The sequence below is a fragment of the Aythya ferina genome (assembly GCF_964211825.1).
Source record: "Aythya ferina genome assembly, chromosome: Z".
NCBI classification, from domain to species: domain Eukaryota; kingdom Metazoa; phylum Chordata; class Aves; order Anseriformes; family Anatidae; genus Aythya; species Aythya ferina.
The window spans coordinates 81,515,809-81,540,794 of record NC_140299.1 but is presented as its reverse complement, the minus strand read 5'-3'; the positions used below and the strand labels follow the sequence as shown (position 1 = coordinate 81,540,794).

The 24,986-nt window shown below is 37.5% G+C and overlaps 1 protein-coding gene across 1 annotated transcript in view; it reads right to left on the bottom strand.

Annotated features, from left to right (window-relative positions):
* ADGRV1 (adhesion G protein-coupled receptor V1) overlaps positions 1-24,863 on the bottom strand; it is a 298,863-nt gene extending 274,000 nt beyond the window's left edge. The window contains exons 1-7 of the mRNA XM_084504535.1: positions 23,206-24,863; positions 20,008-20,127; positions 19,830-19,910; positions 17,768-18,169; positions 16,116-17,199; positions 15,236-15,381; positions 10,003-10,170 (exon numbers count right to left, since the gene is read on the bottom strand). Coding sequence (XP_084360661.1) covers positions 10,003-10,024 — 22 coding nt within the window. The 5' untranslated portion in view covers positions 10,025-10,170; positions 15,236-15,381; positions 16,116-17,199; ... (2 more) ...; positions 20,008-20,127; positions 23,206-24,863. The remainder of the gene's footprint in view (positions 1-10,002; positions 10,171-15,235; positions 15,382-16,115; positions 17,200-17,767; positions 18,170-19,829; positions 19,911-20,007; positions 20,128-23,205) is intronic.
* Between the last annotated feature and the right edge of the window lie 123 nt (positions 24,864-24,986).

Below are 24,986 nucleotides of genomic sequence, written 5' to 3'. Positions count from 1 at the left end.
GAACAGAGAACAAACTAGTCATCAGACAACTAAAATTATCAAAGCTTCAGAAAGAATTCAGGACTTTCTTTCTTCTTACAATAAAGTCTGTCTGGATAAGGGTTAATTTTACACTGTGGGGATTCAAAAATCTGCTTTCAGACAATTAAAGAACAGACGACATAAGTTGCAAATACAGACAAGAACACTAACAGTGTCTCTCAGAATTCTTATGAAATTGGTGGGATGACAATATCAGCTGACTTTAATTACTTGCAATAAAATGTTCACCTAGCTCCACTGAACATCACCGAGGGAGTAGGTTTGCAATGAAACTCAGTGCAAAAAATCAGGGCCAACCATTGAAAAATTTTACAATGTACTTAAAATGTGTTTCATTATTTCCATCAAGAAAGTCACACAGTAAAATAATTTTGCTGCAGAACTTCACACTGCTACAAACTGAACTTTTATTACCGTGAACACGGTCATTCAAGATCTCTCTGCTTTTTATTAAGAAGTAAATGCATAACAGACTTCCAGGAACAAAGTTTTTCCTACATGGTGATCTCTGTGGTGATGTTAGTGCAAAAAAATATTACCATAAGAAGCAAAGATGAAAAATACATTACAATAAAAATCAGGACTTAAAATCCTCCACATTTCAAAAGCAGACTCTATTAATCTGCAAGATTATTATTATTATTATTTATTATTTTTTTAATGTGGAACTGCTCAGAAAAATACAAGCTTTCAAGCCTGAAAGTGAACAGTTGCATAACCTTTGTAAACTCCTAGACAATTACACTGTCTGCAAATGCAGGCATCATCCATACTAAACTAAAGAATTTGTTGACCTTTTAGCTTCAGCTGTTACCTTGTCATAGACTTCGCAAATATCTTCCCACGGTACATGCTTCTAGTAAGTAATACTGAAAACATGATCCTTCAGGGCAAGATTACAAAGTTTAGGATTACTTGAATTCTATTACTTCTACTAGAGAGCATTCTAAAACTATAGGATTACTCCTGTGGAACAAGAGAGGTTTCACAATCATACCATCAATTATTTAGTTGGTGCATATTCTTCCTTGTTACATTATTTGTACTAAGATTTACCTTGCACAGCCTGCCAAAAGTAATTTTTACTCTGCTGACATAAACTCAGCTTTGAAAAAAAAAAATGTAATATAGTAAATACAACATCAGACAAGATTTAGAGAATGCAGAACAAATTTATTCAAAGAGCCAAAAAGATATTTTAGGTCACAGTATTTTATTTTATTAAATATCAACTCAATTTGTGTACTAATTTGTTTTGCTACACAAATTTGTATTGGAACATAATTTGTTCCATGTTAACGGCAAAGCATAGAGTTCAGCAGAAGCCTTTGTAAAACCATTGATTAAAAAATGACTCTTCCCCACCTTCCTCACCCCAGTATATTGCTGGTAATTTTGATTTTTTTTTTCAAATGAAGCTGAAGCTGTAGTTCTTGTTCACTGCTAAGTTTTGGTAAACCATGCATTTGGAGGATCAGACAGACTGTCCTCTTTGATTCAGTTAAATTTCATTTTTTTTCAATCAAGAATATTCAGTCCAGCTATTAATAAGATTAATGAATCAAAGTCTTTTTTTTTTTTTTTTTTTTTTTTTTTAACAACAACTAGTAGTGGGATATCATACACCTCCAGAATATCTGCAAGTCTATGGACCAATTCTATTACTGTGTTACTGGTTACTAAAGCCATCCCAAATAATGATTTGTTAAAATCATTAAAAATGATTAAAAATCATGTTTAAAAAAAGTTAAAAAAAAAAAAGCATAAAAATAAGCAAAAATATAAAGCAGTGTTATGTAATGAGATCTGGATGATCTCTTTAATGGGCTTATAATAAAGACACCTAGCATCAAAACCAAAGTAACTCTCCAACAAGTTACCTAGGCATTCTAATAGTATTAGAGAATTTTAAAAGTCTAAAAAGTACATTCTTCAGGATTATAATAAAAAGGCAAAGAAATCAAACTCAGTAATTGAGTAATGATCCCTAACTAATGTTTGCAATTTATAGCACTTTCTGAAGTGCAGTTATACTTCCCCTGACAAAGCAGACTCTTAGAATAGGACCCAGCATACACTGATTTAACACAGTAATTTCCACAGTAATGTCACAAATCATGTAAGCAATACCACTTCAATCTACTGTCCAGCTGGAGTTAAGGAGATGTAGGCTTGTGAAACTGCTGTTTCTCATAACTCATGAATCACCAAGATTAGCTTACTTTTTCCACTCAATTTCTGGAACAAATATGGGATGAAGATTATAAACTTTATAAGGAGTGAGTGGTCTTTTCAGCAGACTTATATAAAGAATGGGAAGACTTTTCTGTTGAGTTTTACACTGGCTTTCATGCTTAATAAATAAAAACCCTTTAGAAAGTGAGGATAACCTGGGTGTTTTTAGTGAAAGATGAGGAAACCTATAAACCAGGGGCACATGCAAAGATTAAGAGAAACAAAAGGTCTGCAAAAGACTCTAAATCTGAAAAGCAGTAAGTAGAGGATGCCAGATATGATTCAGAGAATGGCAAAAGAAAGGGGAGCTCGCTAACGAAGCAGACAGAAAGCCTGATTAAGTACCCTGTCCCTCAGACTTGCCACTGCTGCTTGGCAGAAGAAACAAGCAAGCATTCTGAGGCAGGACCTCTCCAGCTCAGCAGCCACGGCTTGATTACCACTGCTCATCCCTGCACTGCTCATTGTAGGTTTCTAAAGTCCACCGATGTGGCACAGCACAGCAAGCAAAGTCTGGTGCACTTTTCACTGCCTGTCCTTGTCTACTCCCCGTGATTACAAATCCCCAGCCAAGTAGAACATTCAAAAACTGGCATGCCTGGTACTTTGCATTGAGTACAGCATTACCGCCATCAATGGTTGCCAGACAGAAGTCTATTCACAGCAGAGATGTCAGCACCCAGCAGCATCTTTGGTTGAATACAATGAGAGAGAAATACATGTGCTCTTTCATATGTAAAGAGGAGATTCTCTGTAGCACGCTGGAACAACAGAGCAAGAAGTTTCACAAGGTCATTGCTCTCCCTGCACCTGTTGCAGAAATATATTAAAAGCCTGTGTATTATCAACATTTCTATTTTTGTCAGTTTCAGAACCACTGAAACTTACAACAGTTTTGATGAAAAACCTGGGAAAGCAGGAGAACTAGATTTGATGGTCTAAAATTCTACTTTATGCATTGTTGTGATGCCACATTGACACAAAAATCTCAGACTGTTGATGTGGGATTTTTTTTCAACATTGCTTCAATGTTCTCACAGTCCCCACATATTCAAAAAGGAGACACAAACACTGTGCATGCAAAATCTAGCATTTGGATAGTGGGCACTAACCAAGTGTTCACTTTTTTTTGTTTGTTTGTTTGTTTTGGATTTGTTTTTTGTTTGTTTGTTTCTTCATTTTTCTTTAGATGTGGGATAAGTCTCTCACTGTAACATGGACTAGAAAAGAGGGTTCCAAAACCACTATTATGAACAAATATCTGTGTGGTTTTTGTTTGTTTGTTTGTTTGTTGTTTGGTTGGTTTTTGTTTCTTTTGTGTTTTTTTCTTCGTCTTCAACATGCTTCAAGGTGAATAAAGCATGACTATTACAGTAAGTAACAACAACTAATGCTTTCTCTGCACCCCTTCTCACTCTGGTCTGCATGAACAGTTGCAGTGTTTCAGGCAAGAATCTGCTTCCATGATTCCCATGCATGTTATTTGGTGTCACTGACACTAATTCTCCAGAGTTTCCTGTCTTCTTCCTTACCATAAAAGCACTGTAGGTGTCTGCCCATCCTCTCCCTTTTTTACTAACACTGGAAAGTGTTAGACAGAGAATAAATGCAGACTACGAGGTGCCAAAACCCCATGTAATCTTTCAAGGTCCTGAAGTTTTAGGGCTCAGCTGCTTGCTCACAAGTTGCTGCCATGACCTTACCACAGCACAACCTCAAGTACTAAAAAGATGCATCTGCATCTGGGACACTGATATCAGATTCACCTGATCATTTGCTTTATAACAATTTCAGTTTTTTTTTTTTTTTTTATCTTATTATTGATGGCCAAATGTATCACCAGGCATGGTAATTATTGTACTGAAAATGGTAAACCTGGCCATGACAGAGCCCTGATGAGAAATTTAAATCATCTCCTCTTGTTAATAGATGCCACTAGGAGGAAAAAAGAGTAATAGACCCAGAGCACCTCTTGCAAGTTTTCTGGCAGTTGCTTCATTTTGCTTCCTCAGAAGAATTTGAATGGATCTAAACTACACATTTGAATTTTAAGTTCTAAAGCACATAATAATTACTAGAGAACCCAGTTTTAACTCGTAAAGACTTTCTGAGGTAACCACTTGCTCCGCTTGTTCCCATTCAGAGCAGGGAATAAAAGACAAAACTAACAAGAAGCGCTGAATCCACTACTTCTGTGCAAACAGCATGCAGAGGGAATACAATCCTGTTCTACAAACATGTGCTGTTACCTTATAATTTGCTGGTCTAACAGAGAACCAGACAATAATTTTGAATAGCTGTAGGAGTCAGATTATTTTAATCCAAAGTAACTCTGATGAAATGACTCACAGTTATTAAGGTTACTTTATATTTAGAACACAAATCACAGCCTACTGAAAACAAACTTTGGCTGAAATCTGCTAATCAGAATGTTCAGAAAAACATCAGTAGGAAGCTGAATATACTCTAACTTGTACAGTTAATAAATAAATAATAATAAAAAAGTCCAGTAACACTGATTTCAGCTGCAGAACTTCAAATTTATTTTATGCAACTGAAGAGAATCTATTCACATCTAGCTCTAACTATACATGTATACCGTAACAAATCAATGTATTATTTTGGAATCATATATATATATTGTGATAGATATATATGTCTCATATATATATATACATTTATATTTATCATATAGTATAGGTTTAAGTAAAAGGCAAATCAATAAGTTTTCAGCTCCAACCCAGAAATTCTTTTCTACACATGTAAAAACAGCAGAGATCCTTCACTAACAGAGATTATTTTACAAGGTTATCCAGGGTCTGGGTTTTTATCTGTGGAATTCTGTCCACAGCACAGTTTGAAACACTCTAAGTAAGCTCTCACTCTTGTTCTCAAACGGTTTCTTGAATGACGAATGCAAGCAGATGCAACACAATAGAAAACAAAAAACTATGAAGATGCTTAGCACTCCCAAATCACACTTATGTAGAAGCAACTGCATGACTGAGGCTGTCTCAGGATCAGGCTCGTGCATATATGGTACAAGAAATCCAGCTGAGAAAGGTCTGCAGGCTTCAGTGAGGAACAAGCTATTTATTCTACTTGAGTAAAGATCTTATAATTTCCATTTGTATCTCCACTTCAGAGGTTTTTCTCATGTCCTCAACACTTAACAAATTTTTAGAACTTGTGAGCCAAGGACAAAAACTACCACAGCGTCAAGTACCTAATACTTGTCCTGAATGAAGTACTGTGGCCTGAATGAATAGCATATATCAGAATAAGTAATTTGGGCATTCTGCAACCTGCTGGTCATTTTTCTCATACTGAGAACCAAAAATAGAATGGCCTGTTTTGTAATAGCACTGCATGCATAATAATCTTGCAATAAAAAAATCCATAGGGTACAGAACAGTAAATTATAGCCTGACGGTGAGGATTAGATGGCATTATGTGAGATATACTTACAGAAGAATTATGGCTATCCACAGTGGATCCTGACAAGTTAATACACATTTATGAGCCAAACAGTATTTTATTCTAATAACTAGTCAACCCATTAAATGTCTGAGTTATTCTTGATTTCATAAAATCTTATTACTAAATATGAAAACATTTATACTAAATTTAAGAAGTATATACAAACAAACTTCATTTCTACAGTTAACTGTAATCATTTGTTATTAGATGGCAGCAGAGAATGTTGCTTTTATTACGTATTTGTATTTTACAAAGTCCACCACAAAGACTTCTTTCTGTGTAAGTAAAAACGTATTTGTATCATTTTCCAAAAGAATTGTAGCACAAGGCTTTCTCTCTAATCTATATTATGGATTAATCCCTTAAATATGGGCAATGCATTTTTAAATAAAACACATGGTAAAGTATTTGTGTGCTGAAGAGAACCCCCAAAGCAAAATTTGTTTGGGTTCAAAGACTTCTCACACTATCTTTCTCATGTATTGTGGTTCCCTTGGCTTTTCTAAACCTTTTAACCTATGTCACAATTTAATAATCACTATTTAATAATTATAATCATTCCCTTATTAACTGGGTATTTCTTTTCCTTGTTCTAAGGCACCCTGTAGCTCAAGACAAGGAAATCTCTTTGTTGATTAGTTATTTAAGACCAGCAACAATAACTATGCTGGAAAGAAAGGTGCTTTGAGAGGATTACACACAGCTAGTTCTCAACAGCACCAAGCGGAGAGCAGCAAATTACAAACCCAAGTACTTCATTGCATGTAACCAAATTGGCTGGTTGAAATGCTAATTGCCTTTCAGCAAAGCTAAAGACAGACAGGGGACCCTGTGCTTCACAGAATGACATGCATTTTTTATCCCACTTCTACACCATTGTCTTGCTGAGAATTATTCAAAATCTATTCTTAAAGGTAGCTCTTTTCCTAACCTTTAAAAATGTGGGAAATTTCTAAAGCTCTAACCAATACTTCAGATCTGTTGGTCTGCCAAACCCATAACAGATGGCTGAATTAAGGCCACGTTAAATCCTTAATGAAGCAAAGCTTGGAACAACTCACAGCAGTAACATATTGGACAAGTCCATGATAAGTGACTGAGGAGAATAAAGTTTCTTTTGCTATCTAAAAATGAGACTTGGAATTATACTCTGAGAAAGCTGTATCAGAGGCGAATGAGATAACCAAGCAAAAATCTCTTCGTGTATATATATACGTAAAAAATTCTCATGTTATTCTCAAGAAAATTCTGTGTTGGACTTGTCTACAGTTTACAACAAAAGCTGCAATGTTCACGGAAAGTATTTTCTCTGTTGCTTAATGTAGCCACCAAAATTTAGGCTGTTAGATAGGCCTGTTTAAATAAGTACAATTTTATCCCAAGAGTGACCTTAGTTTGGACTTACAAATTATCTTAGTAAAAGGAATTAAAACTAGCTTTATTTTTTTTTTCAGAACTCCCTGTTTTCAAATTATTTCTGCAAGTTGCCACAAATACTCATGTATACACTCAATCTTGAAAATGCTTTTTCAAACAATGTATTTTCCAGTGGGTTTATTCACTCAAAGTGTGGCTTTGACAAGTGAGGCTTTGTAGAAATGGTATCATCTGTGATTCAATGGTACCTTTTGGAGTTAAAAAAGGAAGCAGCGGATCCTCCTGGAATAAGATAAATGAATGGCACATAACATCAATTCCCTCTATTCCTCCCGCCCTGTTCCTTCCATCCTAAAAAACAGTATTATATTCCTTTTTGAAACACACAGAAAGAACTCTTGAACTTCTGGAACTATGATGGACGCCTACAATCTGCAGCAATGAGGTATTACATCACATCGTGGTTGTATCCAACAATGACTTATACCTAAATCCGCCATTTCCGTAGAGCTGAAACGCAAGCACAATTTACACAAATGAGTAAAACCAATCAATAGGATTACACCTGTAAAAATAGCTATGTATGTGATTATATCTTTGGAAGGTCAAGGCCTAATACTCCCTGAGAAAACAATTTCACCATGATCGTATTTTTTCTTGCCCACCTACATATTTTAATTTCCTAGATAACAAGTTATAAATGGATCTAAAACCAAGAACAGGTTTGGAAGAGGCTGGCCAAAACGTAACGAAACAAAACAAAAAAAATCAGAGAGATGGGTTATCTAGCAATAAAATGAAGCTAAATTGCATCAGACATCCAATAATGCCAAGAGTTGGATACATAGGTTACTTCCCAAAACACCTGAGGTTAAAAAAGTCCAGATGTAGCTAAAACAAATGTTAGTTCTTCCTCTTTTTCAAATGTTGTGCTTCAAGTGTCATATACTTTTCCACTGAGTTTTCAAAGAAGAATTCTTAAATTATTATTTTTTTAAGCTTATAGGCCATTACTATGAAGTTCTCCTAAAAAAATACAACAATTAATTATCACCTCATTTTTACCATGTTTTAATTCTGAACAACTATGGTAGTTATGCAACAACAAATCACTTTTTAGAGTTGATTTCTGACCATCAATGTTTTTCACCCAAAGTGCCTTAAATTCTTTGTGTCTCATGACCGAGATCCTTACAGTTCTCTGTAGCTATATTTGGCTTTAGTGCTATACATTAAAGGTACATGCTTTCAGGGCTTCTGCAACAGCTCAGTTTAAGTCATTGAAACACTCATGCGATAAATAAAATATATAGGTAAGTATTTGCAGACACAAGCTCTCATTTTTTTTAATGGAAGTCCAAAGGCAAAATAAATAAACAAGTAAATAGAGGCCAAATGACATGAATATTGGAGGTCTTAATAGGTATGTTTCTTTCTGAATCTTTTATTCAGATGAAGCTCAGAACAACTTCCAAGAGAAGAAATCCACTGTAGGTTTGGTTGTTTTAATGGTAAATCTTACTCACTAGGAACATCTTTAAACCTCATGCTGTATTGTTTTTCAGCCTTAAAAACTCTGGCAGCACAAATAAATTGTCCAGTCCAAATTCTTACAAAAGCAAATGTAATTTTTCCCATTGATCACCATGTAAGCAGGACACAGACAATTGGTGCTAATTATTTCACTTACTAGTTCACAAATTTGATAAATGCCATTGATTTTTTAAAGTAAAATTATTAAAACACAGAAGTACATGCTATAAATCAATAATAACATAAACATTAGTTATAATACTTAGTAATTAAAAATAGCACATCCTTGAAATACGTTAGCTTTCATATTAACAACTATTTGGTCATTTCAATTCAGAACTTAATACTCTACAAGTGATTTTATTTCCTCAGGAATCTGGTTGCCCTTTTCACATGGAAACGAATACATTTAGCAGGAGAAAGCTTGTTTTAGGCTTCAGGGACAGACAGACAGTTTTCTAAATATATCACATTCTGCCTTTAGTTATTAAACTGCCCTTACGGTAGATTCTCAAAATGCGTATTATTTAACTGAAAGACTCATTCTAGAAGATGGGTACAAAGCGTAACAGTTAAAAATAAATATTAGAAAAAAAAAAAAAAAAAGAACAATTTTGGCTTCTATATAATGAGTAAGATTTTAAAAAATCACATGTTGTTTCACATCAGTATTTTAAAGCAATCATAGTCTCATGAAAAAACAATGAATGATGTTTGGCAGGCAGTTTATTATCTTTGCTAGCCAAAGCAAATTATGCAATGTTTTAAATTGGCTCAGCATATCAAAAGCTACAAGCAGATTAAACATTTCCAACTGTTACACTTATGCCATATTTTTAATCGCTAACCCACTTAAAACTCATTTCTTATCGGATGATGGTTTGAAAAAATTCATCCTGACTTTAAATCCACTTTTGCAATACACCGTGCGTAGCAAACTCCCCCACTTAATTCTCACCTAATTAAACCAACCTAACGTCTTGTGCATTTTTAAGAGTTAAAAATCGCCAGTTGGATCACCTCAGACCGAGTTTCATCCTTATACGATCTCCCGAGAATAGGATTTTCCATTGGAAAGATTATTGCCTCCACCTGCCCTCCTCTGCTGAGCAGAAAGAGGAGCTGCTGGAAGAAGAGAAACCTTAGCACACTTTTCCTATCCAGCAGCCACTCGTGGGTGAGCTGCACGCTCGCTGTCTGCTGCCGGGTGAGCCATGCCTCTGCTGCAACAGGTGCTGCTGGCACAACTCCGGAGCTGGAAAGCCAAGATCTCTGCTGCTGATAGAGGATGCTCCAAAAGCACCTACCACCTCAATCCGGAGACACCAGACCTACCTAGACCCGGGGACATGGACATCTGCCGCTTCAGGACTCGGCGAGCCGCCTGCACACACTCACTGTCACGCAGGCATTATGCATTCCCGTCTCCTACTCCTCCCTCCTCTCCGCACAGCGTCCTGCAACTCTCCTCCCTCTTCTGACTCCTGCTGCCTTCACGCTGCTCTAGAGATAAAAGGGGGTGGGATGGCAGAGGACAACGTTTTTCAAACCTCGGCAATTGCCCCTGTGCTGATGTGGCTCAGACACAGCCAGACTAGGGCTGCTCTGTTTAATTACTGAGGGCAGCAATTAAACAGGTTTTGCTCAGGTGGTGACAGATTTGGGGTTCAGGATTCGGGACCAGGACATGCAGCTCATCACAGCTACGCAGTGCCGGGCAGGGGTACTCAATTTCCACCCCTAAATCAAGCATTCTAGATTCAGTAATTTCTCCAATATCTAATTCCTCTTTTATGGTCACCCACACTTCAACAAATCCAGAGCCACTGCTATCCCTCACAACAGAGACGTAAAGACACAAAGGCAGCAACCAGATCTTGCCAGTGATTGCTCCCCAAACTCCCCAGTTCTCCCACTGTATGCTAAACAAGGACCAAAATTCCTACTTTTCGAAATAAATGAAATAAATAAGATTAAAGAAAATAAAAATAAAATTTGCATCTAAGCCCAAACCTGTAAAATACTGAATTCAGATGAAGTCTCACTTAGTCCCATTTACGTGATCTTTACTATAGCTCCAGAGCCTGTGAGGCAGCTACTAGCTCTCAAAAAGTGGAAATGCTATTGCAAACTAATGCAGCAGCAACATGATTTCAGGTAGGCTGAATCCTGCTAGATGCATTAACACCGCCAACACTCCCTGCATCTCGTGTACAAATTGAAACTATTCTGTCAAATTTCAAAAAGCATTGATTATAATTCCAATGAACCCCAACTCGCAGTACATGCCTAATCTATAACACTACACAACCATGTGTCAGGTGCTTCAAGTTTGCTTTTTTCTTTTCTTTATTTATTTTTGGTCCCAAATCCTCTGTTACCAAAACACAGTAGTCCTAAGTATTTAGCAAAATTGTAGCTTTGACACAACTGGGTGCAAAATCAATGCAAAAACATGCATTTAGTGTGTGAATCTTTACAGATGAATTTAAAAAAACAAAACAAAACAAAACAAAACAAAAAACTATGTTGCTTATCAGTGTTGAATAAACAAAATGTAATGGAAATTCCTGTTTTGATATATGTTTGCAAGATATATTTAGAAATGAATCCAAATATAACTCCAGCTTAATTTTAGATATACTCACAGGCTTATTTCACAAACAGCACACTTACAGAAAGGGTTGAGGGAAATGCTGAGGACAAAAAAGGATTCTGCCCTTAATAAAAGCTGGATGATATTTGCACAGTTTGCTATAGTTTACTGAGAACTAATTTCATATTAGCTTCTTTTGCTCTATTTTTAGCTTATTTGGAGGACATGGAATATATGGAAAAAAAATCAAAAAAGATAAGGATCTAAAAGACTGCAGGCCTTGTAATTAGTCTGGTCATTATGTCAATACTGTGTCAAGTTGTGTATTTCATAGTTCAGGAATACTGTAAGTAAAGTGGAAAAGACAAAGAAGATGTTAGAGAATGATGAGAGGTTTCAGAAATTACTTCGTAAAAGGCTCAAAGACCCCAAGAAGTATTCATCTTACAAAACTAAACTTAGAAATGCTTCAGGGTGTAAAGCCTTCCTGCCAACAGCAGATACTTAGTCTCACCTAGTCACATAGCAGGCTGGAATAAGCTGCCTCCAAGAGGTGTGTGTCTATATCCCCTGGCTAAAGAGGGAAAGCAGGTAACTGTCTTTGACTGGGCACTTAGACTTTTGGATAATCAAATTAGGTAATGTTAGGTAAGACGGATCTCTGTACTCTGTATGCAAATGAACATTGAAAAATAAAAATCTGTACAGTAACACAGAAGCATAGGTGAATTAATGTACAAAGACAAAACTATATATTAATACCACAAATATTTTCCAGTTGTTTCTACTCTTCTAATACAGTTTCAGCTTGCATTATTTCATGTTGTCCTTTGTCTTACAGTTTCTTGGGAAGCAAAGTGACCCTATATTCAGTTTGGCTCCCACGAGCAGCTATCCAGCTGCCCTGTATCAGAGGGATTGACTTAATAACCATCAGTCCCCAATTACAGCAGAGCAGTGAACATTAAATGTTTCTAATTATTGAGATTGAATACACAGGAAGAGGCTGAGAACTCAGAGTTGGGCTCACTATCTCACAGGAGTAGTTTCACTGTAACTTTCAGATTTTCAACAAAACTGCATTCTGATCTGAAACGATTGTCCTACCCTCTCCACTCGATTTGCAGTACTCTGTGTTTTCTCTGGATCCCTAAGGAATTCCTGATTAGTTTTTATATTTTATTTTCACCGTAGCACTCCAGAGACCCATGCTTCCCTTTGTTGCACACCAGCGTAAGACGGGGGGCGCCCATGGGATTTTGTCCGCGGTGCTCCTCACCCAGCTGGAAGGTTATCGATGATTGACATGGGACACTCCGCACGCACTTGGAACAACTCAGCATGCTGCCCACACAGCACTCTCACCCCTTACAAATGTCAGGAATAAACAATTGGGCCTGGTTTTGGACCCACAATAGATCTGGCATTGCACAGAACTATGCCTTCAGGTCAGCCTTAACTCCTCTTTTCAATAAAAGCAGTAAATAAGGTGTACTAAGTACACCCCTCAATTCTTTATTTGTTTGGATTTCCTTTGGTTGGAATTCATTAAAACTCTGCACGTTAAAAATGGCTCTGCTGTGGGTAAACCAATATTGAAAGCAGCAGCAATAGAATCAATAGACTCCAGTTTGTTTGTTTGTTTTGAAATCTTGCCTTTTCCCTTCATTGGCATCATCTGAAAGGAAAGATCAGTGAAGGGGGAGTTAAAAGAAGAAACAAATCCCTGAGAAGGAAAGTTGGACTTAAAGGAGCAAGAAGAAAAAAATGAAAACAAAGGGCTTCAGAAGGGAGCATTTTCTCTTCTTGTTTACATTTTTGTTTCTATTTATAAAGCAGATTTCTGTGTTGTGTGAATATGAAAGCCATTTGGCTTTCAGTCACAGTATTGCAATCTTTATACACTATTAGAAAGCAAAAAGAATTGCTGATAGTAAAGTTTGTTGAATATCTCTAAATGCCACAAAACTGAGATTTCATTAAAGCTTCTCAACTGTTAAAATTTTTTTCACTGTATAAAAAAGTTTTGCTTTCACCTGAGTGAGGCTTCCAAGCTTCAATATTCTGGGATAAATACTTATTTGGACATAAGTAGCAAACAAGTAAATCCTGAGAGTTTTGAAATATTAATCCTGCACAGACATGGCTCTGTCATTTACCTTTCCTGGTACTGCAGCTGAAGCGGACTGAACTACTCTGAGTGAGGAACGCAGGCATGTGCAGAGGTCTTTCATAGATCAATACTGAATTAAAATACATCAGACACCAGTTAACTTTACTTTTTGATTGTTTATTAATGAATCACTTGCAATACAGTGGAGCATTTCAAAAATACCTAACAGCCATCAGATGCTGTTCTGATTAATTCTAATGTATTGGTAGAGCAGGGTCTGATCTTGCTCCTCCATTCACAAAGTAATTGGCAAGATACAGATGATGTTCTTGTAAGAAATGCCTTTTTTCTTTGTTTGTTGTTTTGCTTTCTTTTTGTTTTAAAGAAAGAGGATTTTCTTTGAACAATACTTCATGGTAGTAAGTCTCTTTCAAATGGATTCCTGCAAGAAAGACCATTATTAAGAATACCACAGACCACCACAAGCTCTTAAATTCTTCCCTGTGTGGTTGTCGTTTCATATTTGATTCCATATAGATAACTGTTTGGTTGGCTGATATCTAGGCTGATATTCCCTGCATGATTACTTCCTCTCAATGTGATTTACAGCGGGAAGCAGATCCAACTGCAGTGTTGAAAGAAATGGCAGCCAGAAATACAGAACATAACTCTGCTAGCTTAGTCTCCAGGAACTATGCTCCAACTCATGCTGTGGGAGAAAGCAGGACTGAGACTCCTACTAAAGAGGTGTGCTCACCTGTCTGAGAGGCTGAATAGTCTGTTTGTCAAGTTTCTGACCATAGCAGCTTAGGATCGCATTTGTGTTTTCTGTTCTTCAAGATTTAAACAGATTTCTTATTAATTTCCTCTTCTCATCTAGCTGCGCTCTCTGAAGAGTCCTTTCTAGCTATCCCCACCCTGAGGAAATGCACAACCATGATCATGTATCACCTGATTAGAAGTACCAAATACTTGCACTGCTCTCTTTCCTGAACTGCTTCCATGAACTTCTTCATGGGCTGGGAATGCTTTAACATTAAAATCTTTAATTTACTGGGAAATTTCCTGATAAATAAACACATCCATGAAGAAGCACGAAGTAAACAAATACAAATAGAGGATACTGCATAAGTAAGTTTGAGTGTGACATTTCTGCCTCAGTAGTCAATGCCTGACTGATGAATGTGCAGATGGTTTCAAATAAAGTCAGGTTTTGATCCTCTGTGTTTTGGAGATGTCCAGAATTTAAGACAAAGAAAAATGAGAACTTCTAAGTGGACTGGTCTCTTATTCTCTTGATAAAAAAAAAAAAAAAAATCAACTTCCTGTGATTAGTTAAGCAAAGGTTAACCTTTTCATGGCACTGCTCCTTTCTGATACACTGCCAGAGCATACTGATATTAGAGTTGACAAAGAGCTTTTAACTGAAGAAAAAAAAAAGAAAAAGAAAAAGAAAAAAAAAAAAGGATTTCTAATATCATGAAAGAAAAGTAAATGTTCCATGGCATCTGTTCATGGGAAGTTGCTATATTTTAACACATTTTATAGCAGAAATGTTATTCACCTAATCATGACCTTTTATTATTGAATTTGGTTATATATTTGACAAGACTCACAAAAAATCAGATGACTTTTAAAGAAATGTTACTATAAATATGTTCAAGTGTAAAACACTGAACTAATAATGAGAAAGTAAGCCCTTTGTTTCTACTTAACGCATCCCAGATTTGGTTGATCAAAGTTGCAGCATGCAATTCTGACACAATTTATGTTACGACACAAAGAGAATGCCATCTCTGAAGAGATGGTTTGGTCTTAAAAAGCTCAGTGGCTCCTTTCAAACCCCAGTGGGAACTTACTGGCTTGTAGGTCACATGGAGAAACAGCAAGAGGAGGACTTGGCATGGGTTGTCTGCCTGCTCTTCTTGTGCCGTTATTGTTGCTAAATAAAGTTGCAGTCTTGTTTCTTCAAATGAAGTGTGTCCAGTTCCTCATTTGCAGCATGCTTCAGACAATGTAGATAGTATGCAACAAGTCAGAAGCTTTCTCATAAAACATCCATCAAATTACTGAAAATGCACAACTTGAGAGCACGTCAAACGCTAGACTGAAATTGAAAAAAAATGCTTACCAGAATTGCATTGTTCTGAAGGAAAAGCATAGCAAAAATATTAAAGGCTGTCCATAAGCTCTTTTATCTGTATTGCTCTTAGCTTCAGAGTCCTCCAAAAGTATTTCAATCTAATTAACAGAAAAGCAAAAGGGTTTCCAGCTACTGACTGACTTTCCCAAGTCCTGATAGATATTTTTTCTTCCTTTCAAATAAGGAGAAAACCCTACTTGGAAACACAAATAATTTACATTTTTTGACTTGAGAGTTGATTCTCTTTTTTTCTGAAATCCTGTAAGTGAAAACTTTAAGTGTTTTCCCATCTGTGGCTTACTTTCCCCCCTTGAGACCAAAGGGATATTACTTGAATAAATGTGTAGGTTAAGTATCCCAAATAAATGGGATACTTCCTAAGGAAAGCAATAAGTCCAGAACTATCCTACAGCTCTATGAATTTATCTTACTGACTGCGGAAATCCTGCCGTCCAATATGGCTGTAAAATGGTGTCTGCAAAGGAGCACTGCAACATCTGAGCACTCAACAGCTGGGAGTGATCCTGGGGACCCTCAGACACGAGGAAGAAAAAAACAAACAAACATGAATTGGTAACACAGAGGACAAAACTCACTCTTTTCAGAGTTGGTCTGCAAGGGGAAGACTCTCTTCAAACATCCTTTCAGTTTGTCCTGAGCAACATCCAAGGCCTTCAGGATTTCTTTCTCTAAATGTAATGCTTGATCTGCAACATTTTTAAGCTAATGAAACAACTATTTGCCATTATTTTTTATTCTTTCCTTAAAGTTTAGTCTTTAAAACTATGAACTATGAAACTATTATATATTATCCTTTTCCCTGTGACACCTGAAACTTGAGTACAAAAGACACAAGATGGAAAAGCAAATATCTTGATTATGCTATACTGTAAAGCACCCTAAAACACTTGCATCTAAGTTGTATACATGATTTTTTATTCCACATCTAGGTATTGCAGTAGTTTATGCAGGGATGCAGCAACATCACTTGATACAAAAATATTCCTAGAAAAACGTAATTGATTTAACGCTGTTATGAAACACACTCCCACATAGCCATTTCATTTATCAAAAACACCAAAAGTTGGAGGCAGCGCAGACAAGCGATAAAAAGGCTCAGTGAGAATGGGATACACGAAGGAGAGAATACTGAAATGCACGTCTCGGGTATACAGTATAAACCAACAAAAACCATATTGTTCAAAATCTGTATAAGATCAGCTAGCTTGATCTTTTAAAGTTGCTTCCAGTTTCTGCCCACCATGTGTGGTGCTTCCCTGTGGTTTGTTATTTTACTTCAATGGCAGAGGGAGGAAACCAACAAAGCTCAGTAACCATACTGCATAGCACAATGTAACCATGGAAGCATTTGTCCACTTGTCAGAGCCTCTCCAGAACGATTCAGCCATTCATTTCATTGAATCAATATTGAAGCTTTTAAGATTTATTACTAGAGGGTGGAGGAAAACTAATAAAACAAATTCCTTGTTGCTTCCCATTAAATACATCTTGTCACAGTAGGCTTATTAATACCTTGTAAACACTTTACTGATGTCGTGTGGGCTACGTTACTGTCTCTCCTTACGGGGGGATTACTCCTAATGTATTTGCATTAACATGCCTGATACACGGTGAAAGAACTTAAAGGTTTTTGACACATTCTGCTGTCTCGTATAGAAGCTGAATCGAATGGAAGGACAAAAGCTGTAAGAAAACATGGGTGAAGGGAATCTCCTTTAAAATTCATGAAAATGCCCCCCGATAAAATGTTTCTATGTCTATTAGAGCACTCCTTTGATTTACATCATAAACAGGACGTTTGTAACCATATCTTAAATGCTTAAAAAGTTGAATGGGATGATTTATTTTAGAATTACTTTAATAGTTGTTATACATTAAAGTATGGTAAAAATATATTAAATTAGCATCAATTCTTATCTAATAACGACTGATAAAGGCAAAGTTGAAAACAACATATCTTGAATGAAAAGCACAACTAAACATCCTAGACTGCAGATTGCTGTAGCACGACATTTTAATTTATTATCAACTTTATACTGAAAATGTGAAGAAAAAAAGCAAAAAGCATAGCAAGAAGTTAAAGTATAATTACTATTACTAATATCAAAACCAGAGAGTGTAGTTGAACAGTTTACTTTACACTAGTATACCATTACAAGGGAAAGCTGAAGCACCTTAACCACAAATTACACATTTTTATCAATATATCAGGCTGCGAATGCCATACCTGTTAGTATATTAAAGCTCTTCAAGACTATGAATTAGATCCTGCTTCATCAGGTCAAATCTCCCTTCTCCTGCTCCAACTCCTTTCTAATATTCGCTCTTCCTTCTGCAAAAGCTGTGTGGCTTACCCCACACTGTTTCAATGAGGAGCTTAAAACAAAGGATGAAAGTAATGCTAGGGTATTCCAGACAACTCCCTTACTTGCTTATAGGCCTGGCTTTATGTGGGAAGAACAGTACAGGGCAGAAGAAAAGCCCGCATAGTTGACTGGATTGCGCTGATGTATCAGGGCCTGCATAAGGGCACTTTCTCACTCCATGGAATAAAATCAAAAGACTGCTTGCCAATGAGAGCTTTTCTCAGTTGCAGCTGTAGGTAGCCATGTACCAATACAGAATAAATCTGCAGAAAAAAAAACAAAAACAAAACTGCCTGTTCTGCTGTACCTATAACAGGGTAATAAATGTGTATCAATAAAGATGCAACCCTATCCACGCAGGCAATGGTAAGGCAAATTATCAGTACCAAGGAAGCCACAGCTGAAATCCCAGTATTGAAAAAATACCACATCACGTTCAACTCCTTCCCGTGGAGTATCAAAACTACATCAAAATCCCTATGCTTTTCATTTCCAAAATTATGAAGAGGTTAGTAGAGTGACAGAAAGCCAGTATTCTACAATGAAGAACAAAATATGAGTTAGCGTGTGCCTTGGTGCAAAGTGTGGCAAAAATTCAGTCAGAAACATAACTGTTAAAAAAAACAACAATGATTATGAAAGAGAAGACTGCAGAACAGGCATTGTAACTTGGATTGTATAAATTACAGATGATTAAAATATAAGGGAAAAACACTGGTTTGGGAAAATAATGACAAGTTTAATAACAGTATTTTTAAGGTCTGTAACACTCCTTTGTGGAAATGGAAAAGGACATTTAGACAATAACTACAAGTGGCAATTTGAGAGTTTTCCCATACTTCCATTTCTTTAACTGCTAAGTTCTAACAGGCAAAGAGTATTCTTCAAGAGTATGCCTCCTCCTCTTAACTTGGTTCTGATTATCTGAACTTATTTTCAGTGCTGCCACTTGAAAGTTATGTTTATTTTTAGAAATGCAAAAGGTATGTGAAATAAGCTACATGGGGAAGAAAGGAATTCATAGCAAAGATGGTACAAATGGTGACTAAAAGCTAAATGATTGAATGCAGTCGAATACCTACTCTAATCTTTCATTGTGGTGTTTTATTCCTTGGGATGAACTACATTTTCTAATGAAAAATGATGAAAAACGTGTTGTTTTTTTTTTTTTCTCCAAAGTTAGTTGATATGTATACATTTCATCTGAAGAATTCTAAAATGCTCAGCTACAAAGACTATTTGCTCACTGCTGTTTATTTAGTATCTTCTAATATGTTATGGGAAGATTAAGAGTGCTAGTCTCCCACCTGTCAGAAAGAGAATGTGGAATGCTACAATAATGGAATGTCAGACAGACTGACAGCAAACCTAGACAAAATAATGTAAAGGCTAATGTGAAAATTCACTTACATAAGGGTAAGAGAAAGGAATAAAAGAAAAATGTGATTCTACATGTATTCCAGTAACACAATTTTCGTTAATTCTGAGAGATTATAAATTTGGATGGCTGTAATTGTGCTCATGTAACAGAGCTGAACAGTTGGAGGACTTGTTTTATAATCACATTGCTACACTTTACAGACATAGCACAATGTTAGGAAATATTGCACTGTTGTTAAATGAATTAAAAATTAGTTGGTAGCTCTCAAAAAGAGAGCTATATATTTTGTTCATTAAGATATTATAAACAAAATACAAATTTCCTTTCTAAGAAATTAAAATACTTCTATTATGTAGTTCAACAAGGACCATGCACTATCTTCATGTAAATGTAAAAATGACAATTGGATGTTTGTGACGTCGGTATCAGCAGAAAGAAAATTAGAGTATTACAGTGGTATGGTTCACCTAGCAAACTGGTCCCATAAAACCAAGTCATGCTAACACTGCTGAATGCTTTCAGAACCAAAATGTAGGTTATACCTGACAAATGGCCTTCTGGATCATTTTCATCTGCAGGAATTCTGGTAGAAGAGCATCTCACCTTAAGTGTCCAGTGTGATGCTGTAAGTAAGAAAAAATAGAATTAGTGTGATCTTTGGCAGTATCAACAGCAGATTAGCAACAAGTACTTGTGGGAAAATGGGGAGGAATCATTTACCTTTGTACATAGCTCTAACGGATAGGTATTTTAAAGTCTGTGAAGTTCTGGTGTCCACACTAGTAAAGGTGCTGAAACCAAGGGAGGATGGAATCAAATGAAATTCCTAAAAACTGAGAGCTAGAGAAAGCAGAAAATAAAAGTCTCATAAGAGCTCATAATGTTTAAATCATTTAAAAAATATGAAAGAAAGAGTTGAGTACAATACAAAAAATTTTTCTGAGAAAAAACAGACTGCACACTGCAAGGGTTGCTAAATTTACTCAAGGAAGAGAGCTCAAAAAGTAAAAGCTATTCCTGAACATATCTGCTGATTCACAGAGCTAAAATTGGAAGTAATCTATGACAATCTTTAAAAGAATACGTAAGGTATCACACTACAGAAATTCTATTCATCACTATGGATAAATGAGTAGGAATTCAGAATCTGATAGGAAAATCTGTCTGTGGATAATATGAAATAAATTTTCAAATACTTTTTTTTCAAATATTTTTTTTCTGTACTCCATTTTGCTCGCTGCCTTCACTGTTACTGACTGGTTTCACTAGATTTTCTTATTCAGAGGATACCTAAGCTGAGCAAAATAAAATGTAAATTAGATGCAAGTATGCAGTTCTTTACAGATTTTTGATAAATAAGTGTCAGACAAGCAATGCACCCTACTGGCTGTGTTACGGAAGGTGCAGAGCATTTTTCTATAATGAATACATACTTAAATAAAATTACTTAAAAAGTAAGCAATGCAGGTTGAGTAACTAAGGGGAAGCAACAAATACATTAAATATGAAATTAGGAAATAACAAAGTTAAAGAAACGTTATTAATTACTATTTATTCTCATTGAAACTGTGACAGTGCTGATTAAATTTTATAGTTCGATGCTTTTAACCAATTTTTCAGAGAGGTTGTCTGAACCTTGTTGATTAAAAAGGGTTTCTAAAAATTTTGAGAACCGAGGCCCAGGTTTTAACGCTACTATAGTTAAATGTGTATGTGCAAATATTCCCACTGGAGAACAGACTACTCCATGAATGTCTGCTGACCCAGCACTACCTACTTTCTGCATAACTCTTAAACAGCTCTTAAACAGCTCCTCTTCTTGCACTTTACACATCTTGGACTCTACTGGAGCTGCAGATCTCCTTTGACTTAACTGTTTCCCAAGATTTTAGTACAACGCCTGGGTATCTCATAGGGAAGCAGAGACAAAGGCTGTATATATTTCTCTGTGTCAATCTTTTGATGATTCATAGCTTATAATTTCATTCAAGTAATTAAAACACCTGCTTAGATACTTGGTGCTAGTCCTCTGAAGGTAAATCCAGCCCCATGGCCTTGAACCACAGAAAGTTATATATAAAGACTTACAAAAACAGTGGTGGGACATTACATGAATGTCATCTCCAGGAAGATTATTTTTTTTAAATGTCACTTAGAAGCCACATGAGCTCTCCAGCATGTTCTGTGTAGCTCCCTTTTATTATTTCCTTAAAATATTTTCAATATTCCTACGTGTACACCCAAGTGCCTCACTGATTGAGACGCGATGGGTGCAGCATGACCAACGGGGGTGTGGTAGAGATCCCTGTGGCTGCTCCTGGAATGCCACGGAGTGATTAACACTGACCCCGCCGCTCATTGAGAATGCGCTATTAGGATATGCAAAGCAACTTACATGGGGACGGAGAAAGGCCCTGTTCCCATTAGCATTCATGGGAGCTATGCAGCTACAGTCTTGTTCATCAAGTTTGGAATATACCCTTTTGTTATTGATGGGAAAATGTCACCAGTTACAAATGGTTACACACAGGGGTGTACCAGGGTCAAAGCAAACTCCAGGACTTTCTTTCCCCCTCCGAGGCAGAGTGCTGCTTCAGCAGTTCTTTTTTGACCTGATGGTACACCTCCTTAGATAAAAGAAATGGTGAAATTCCCCGCGCTGACCTTTTTTGTAGCCCCACCACCCAAAGATTAAAGAAAACCTCCACAAGGACAAGCCAGTACCGGCGTATGAAGGGACAATCATCAGACACTGCTGTAGGCATCAGTGGGTATGAAGTCTGCCTTCACACTCCTCTCCAGGTCCACCCACGGCTCGGACGAGCCTCATAAAACAGTCTTTCAACAGCATGAATAGGGGCTGAGTCATCAGTTTCCCAGCTACAGACAGCTCCAGTCACTTCATTCCTACTACTGAAAGCTTCCTTTAAAAAACAGAGCAGAACGGGTCGGTGCTGTAGGTATTCTTTGCCAGATGTGGCACGACACCTCTCAATGGACGAACTCTCATTTGCTTTGTTATAATTACTCGTTAGCAACTTGGGATCCCAAGGGAAAGCTTAGAGTTTATGGGAATTTAATTCAATCGCGTTACCTTCAACAAGGCACACTGCTCTTGCTGGAAATACAGCATGGGTTTTGGTGGGAAATCCAATCCACCAACCTCAGAAACACATAAAATCATCCTGGGACCACTACCAGCATTTGTCATGTAAACTGACAATCCAGGCTCGTCCTTGACGTGCAGAAGCTTCTATGTAGGGCTCTGCATAAGGCCTTCAGTGCAGCTACGTTAATTAGCATGAGCTGTGCATCTGACCCAGGATAAAAACAGAAGGCTTGCTTCTAAGCAGGCTCTGATTGGGAAGACACCACAAAATACCTTGTAGCAAAGAAAATATCCCTAGTTAGTCTCCTGAACTATTTAGAAATATTCTGCTGATACGTAAGAAACTTTGGTTTCAGGCAATTCTAATCACAGGTGGCATCAACAGCAACATTTCAATAAACACAGAACAACGAAGTCCACGAATTAGCCCAACTTGCTGCTGGAAATAGTTTCCCGTTTGAGAGTTAGCAGGTTGGCACTGCTGCATGCTTCTTCACAAAATGCCCAACCTGGCCTGCTCTTCATGTATGCTCACCACCTGTGTCTGCACCTGAGAATACTTATATTCTTTCAGGCAAGTTTCTTAAGTAAAACATAGAACTTCTCTACTCCTGACAAAATATCTATATGGAGATGTTTGGCTTTCTTTGTTGATGCTATTTGTCTAGCGAGTTCCTAGACACTTTAGAAATACTTTAAATCATTTAATCCAATCCTTTCCTCATCAAAAATGAATAAATATTTTAAGGTAGATATTAAAACATATATTGACTTTTTAAAATAAACTGAGAAGCAAAAACACATTATACCTTGGCATCTTATTTTACAATGCCTGAAAATACGGCTTGAATCTTCTCCAAGTTCTGTGAATGCAATGTGTATGATGCTCCATGGAACTAAGTAATTGTTAGCTCTTGCATTTACATCTCAACACTCACAATATTCAGTTATCAAAACTACAGTTGTAGAAGAGTTCTGCATTTTTAATACCAAGCACACTTCTAACCACTTTAGTTAATAACAAAGCTCAAAAAAAAACAAGGTGAAAAAAGAAAAAAAAAAAAAAAGTTATTTAAAATTACTGTGTTTTGTTTTGTTTTGTTTTGTTTTAAGCTTAGATTTAATCTGTTTAGGAACTTGATTCACAACCGCATTTCCCTTCAGCAATAATGCAGTCAATTGTTCAACACACCCAGCCTAACCTTAGAGCTGCCAGCTTTTTTACGAAATACTGTACTTGCTCCGGCTGTAACCAAACACACCTTCCTAAGGCTTTGTCTGAAGAAACTTCTGCTAGATTGAACTTCCTACTCAGACCAGGAAGTCCTCCAACTGCAACAGCTGCTGGCAGGTCTTTCCTGTAATACCAAAAAATTAGCATGATTGTTAGGGAAGGCACAGCATCTAGAATGTTTAATTTATGGTCTGTTTCTTCTGAGAGAAATTTATATAAATATATATAGAGATGTCTGTGTATATATATATATTGCATAGGCTGAACGCCTGCATCCCTGCAGTACATGTCCTGAGGAGGGAAGGGTGAGGAGAGGTAAAAAGCAGAAGACAGCCGAATAAGCAACAATACTCTAAGATCCAAGGCAAGACTGACACGTCAACAGTCCCTGCAGACAAGGAGCGAATTGCTACAGCCAAAAAGGGCTCTCAGAAAGAGCCACAAACACAGGCAGCCTCCGATCTGCATCCTCCACAAAACGGCTCACAAAGCCCAGCCTGCTGAGCAGAGCCCCTGCGTGCTGCTGTTTTCCTAGGATCCTGTTGCCATCTATAGGATCATGTTATACCTAGGATCCTGTTGTTACTGTAGGATCTTGTCATCCCCGGGATCCAGCTATTCCTACGATCCTGTTATCTCTAGGATCCTGTGTTTATCCAAAGGATCTTGTCACCCTTAGGATCCTGATATCCCTAGGATCCAGCTATCCCTAGGAGCTTGCTATTATCCCTCGAACCTTGTTGTTATCCCTAGGATCCTGTTGTTACCACAGGACCCTGTTATCCATAGGATCCTCTTGCTATCTCTAGGCTTATCAGGAGGATCCTGTTGTTACTGCTGGGATCCTGTCATCCCTAGGATCCCATTGCCATCCCTAGGATCCTGTTATCTGTAGGATCCTGCTGTTATCGGGATGATCCTGTTGTTACTGCTAGGATCCCGACATCCCTGGGATCTTGTCATCCCTAGGATCTTGTTGCTCCCCCTAGGATCCTGTTATCTGTAAGGTCCTGTTGTTATCCCTAGGATCCTGTCACCCCTGGGATCCCGTCACCCCTGGGACCCTGTTCTGCTCCCTGGAGTCTCGTTATCCCCAGGACCCTGTTGCTACCCCTGGGACCCTGTCACCCCTACAACCTCTCGTCCCCTTTCCCTCAGGGCGGCGCGCGGCGCCCCTGCCGCCCGTGTGCCCGTGTGTCCGTGTGTCTGTCCGTGTGTCCGTGTGCCCGTCTATCTGTGGGTGCACCCCCCAGGGCTGTAAGATGGATGCCGGATCCCTGCCCCACGGCTCCGGATGGCGGCCGGCCCTTTCCGGGGCGGTGCGAGGCGGCGGGGCCGGCCCTGTCCCCGCGGGGC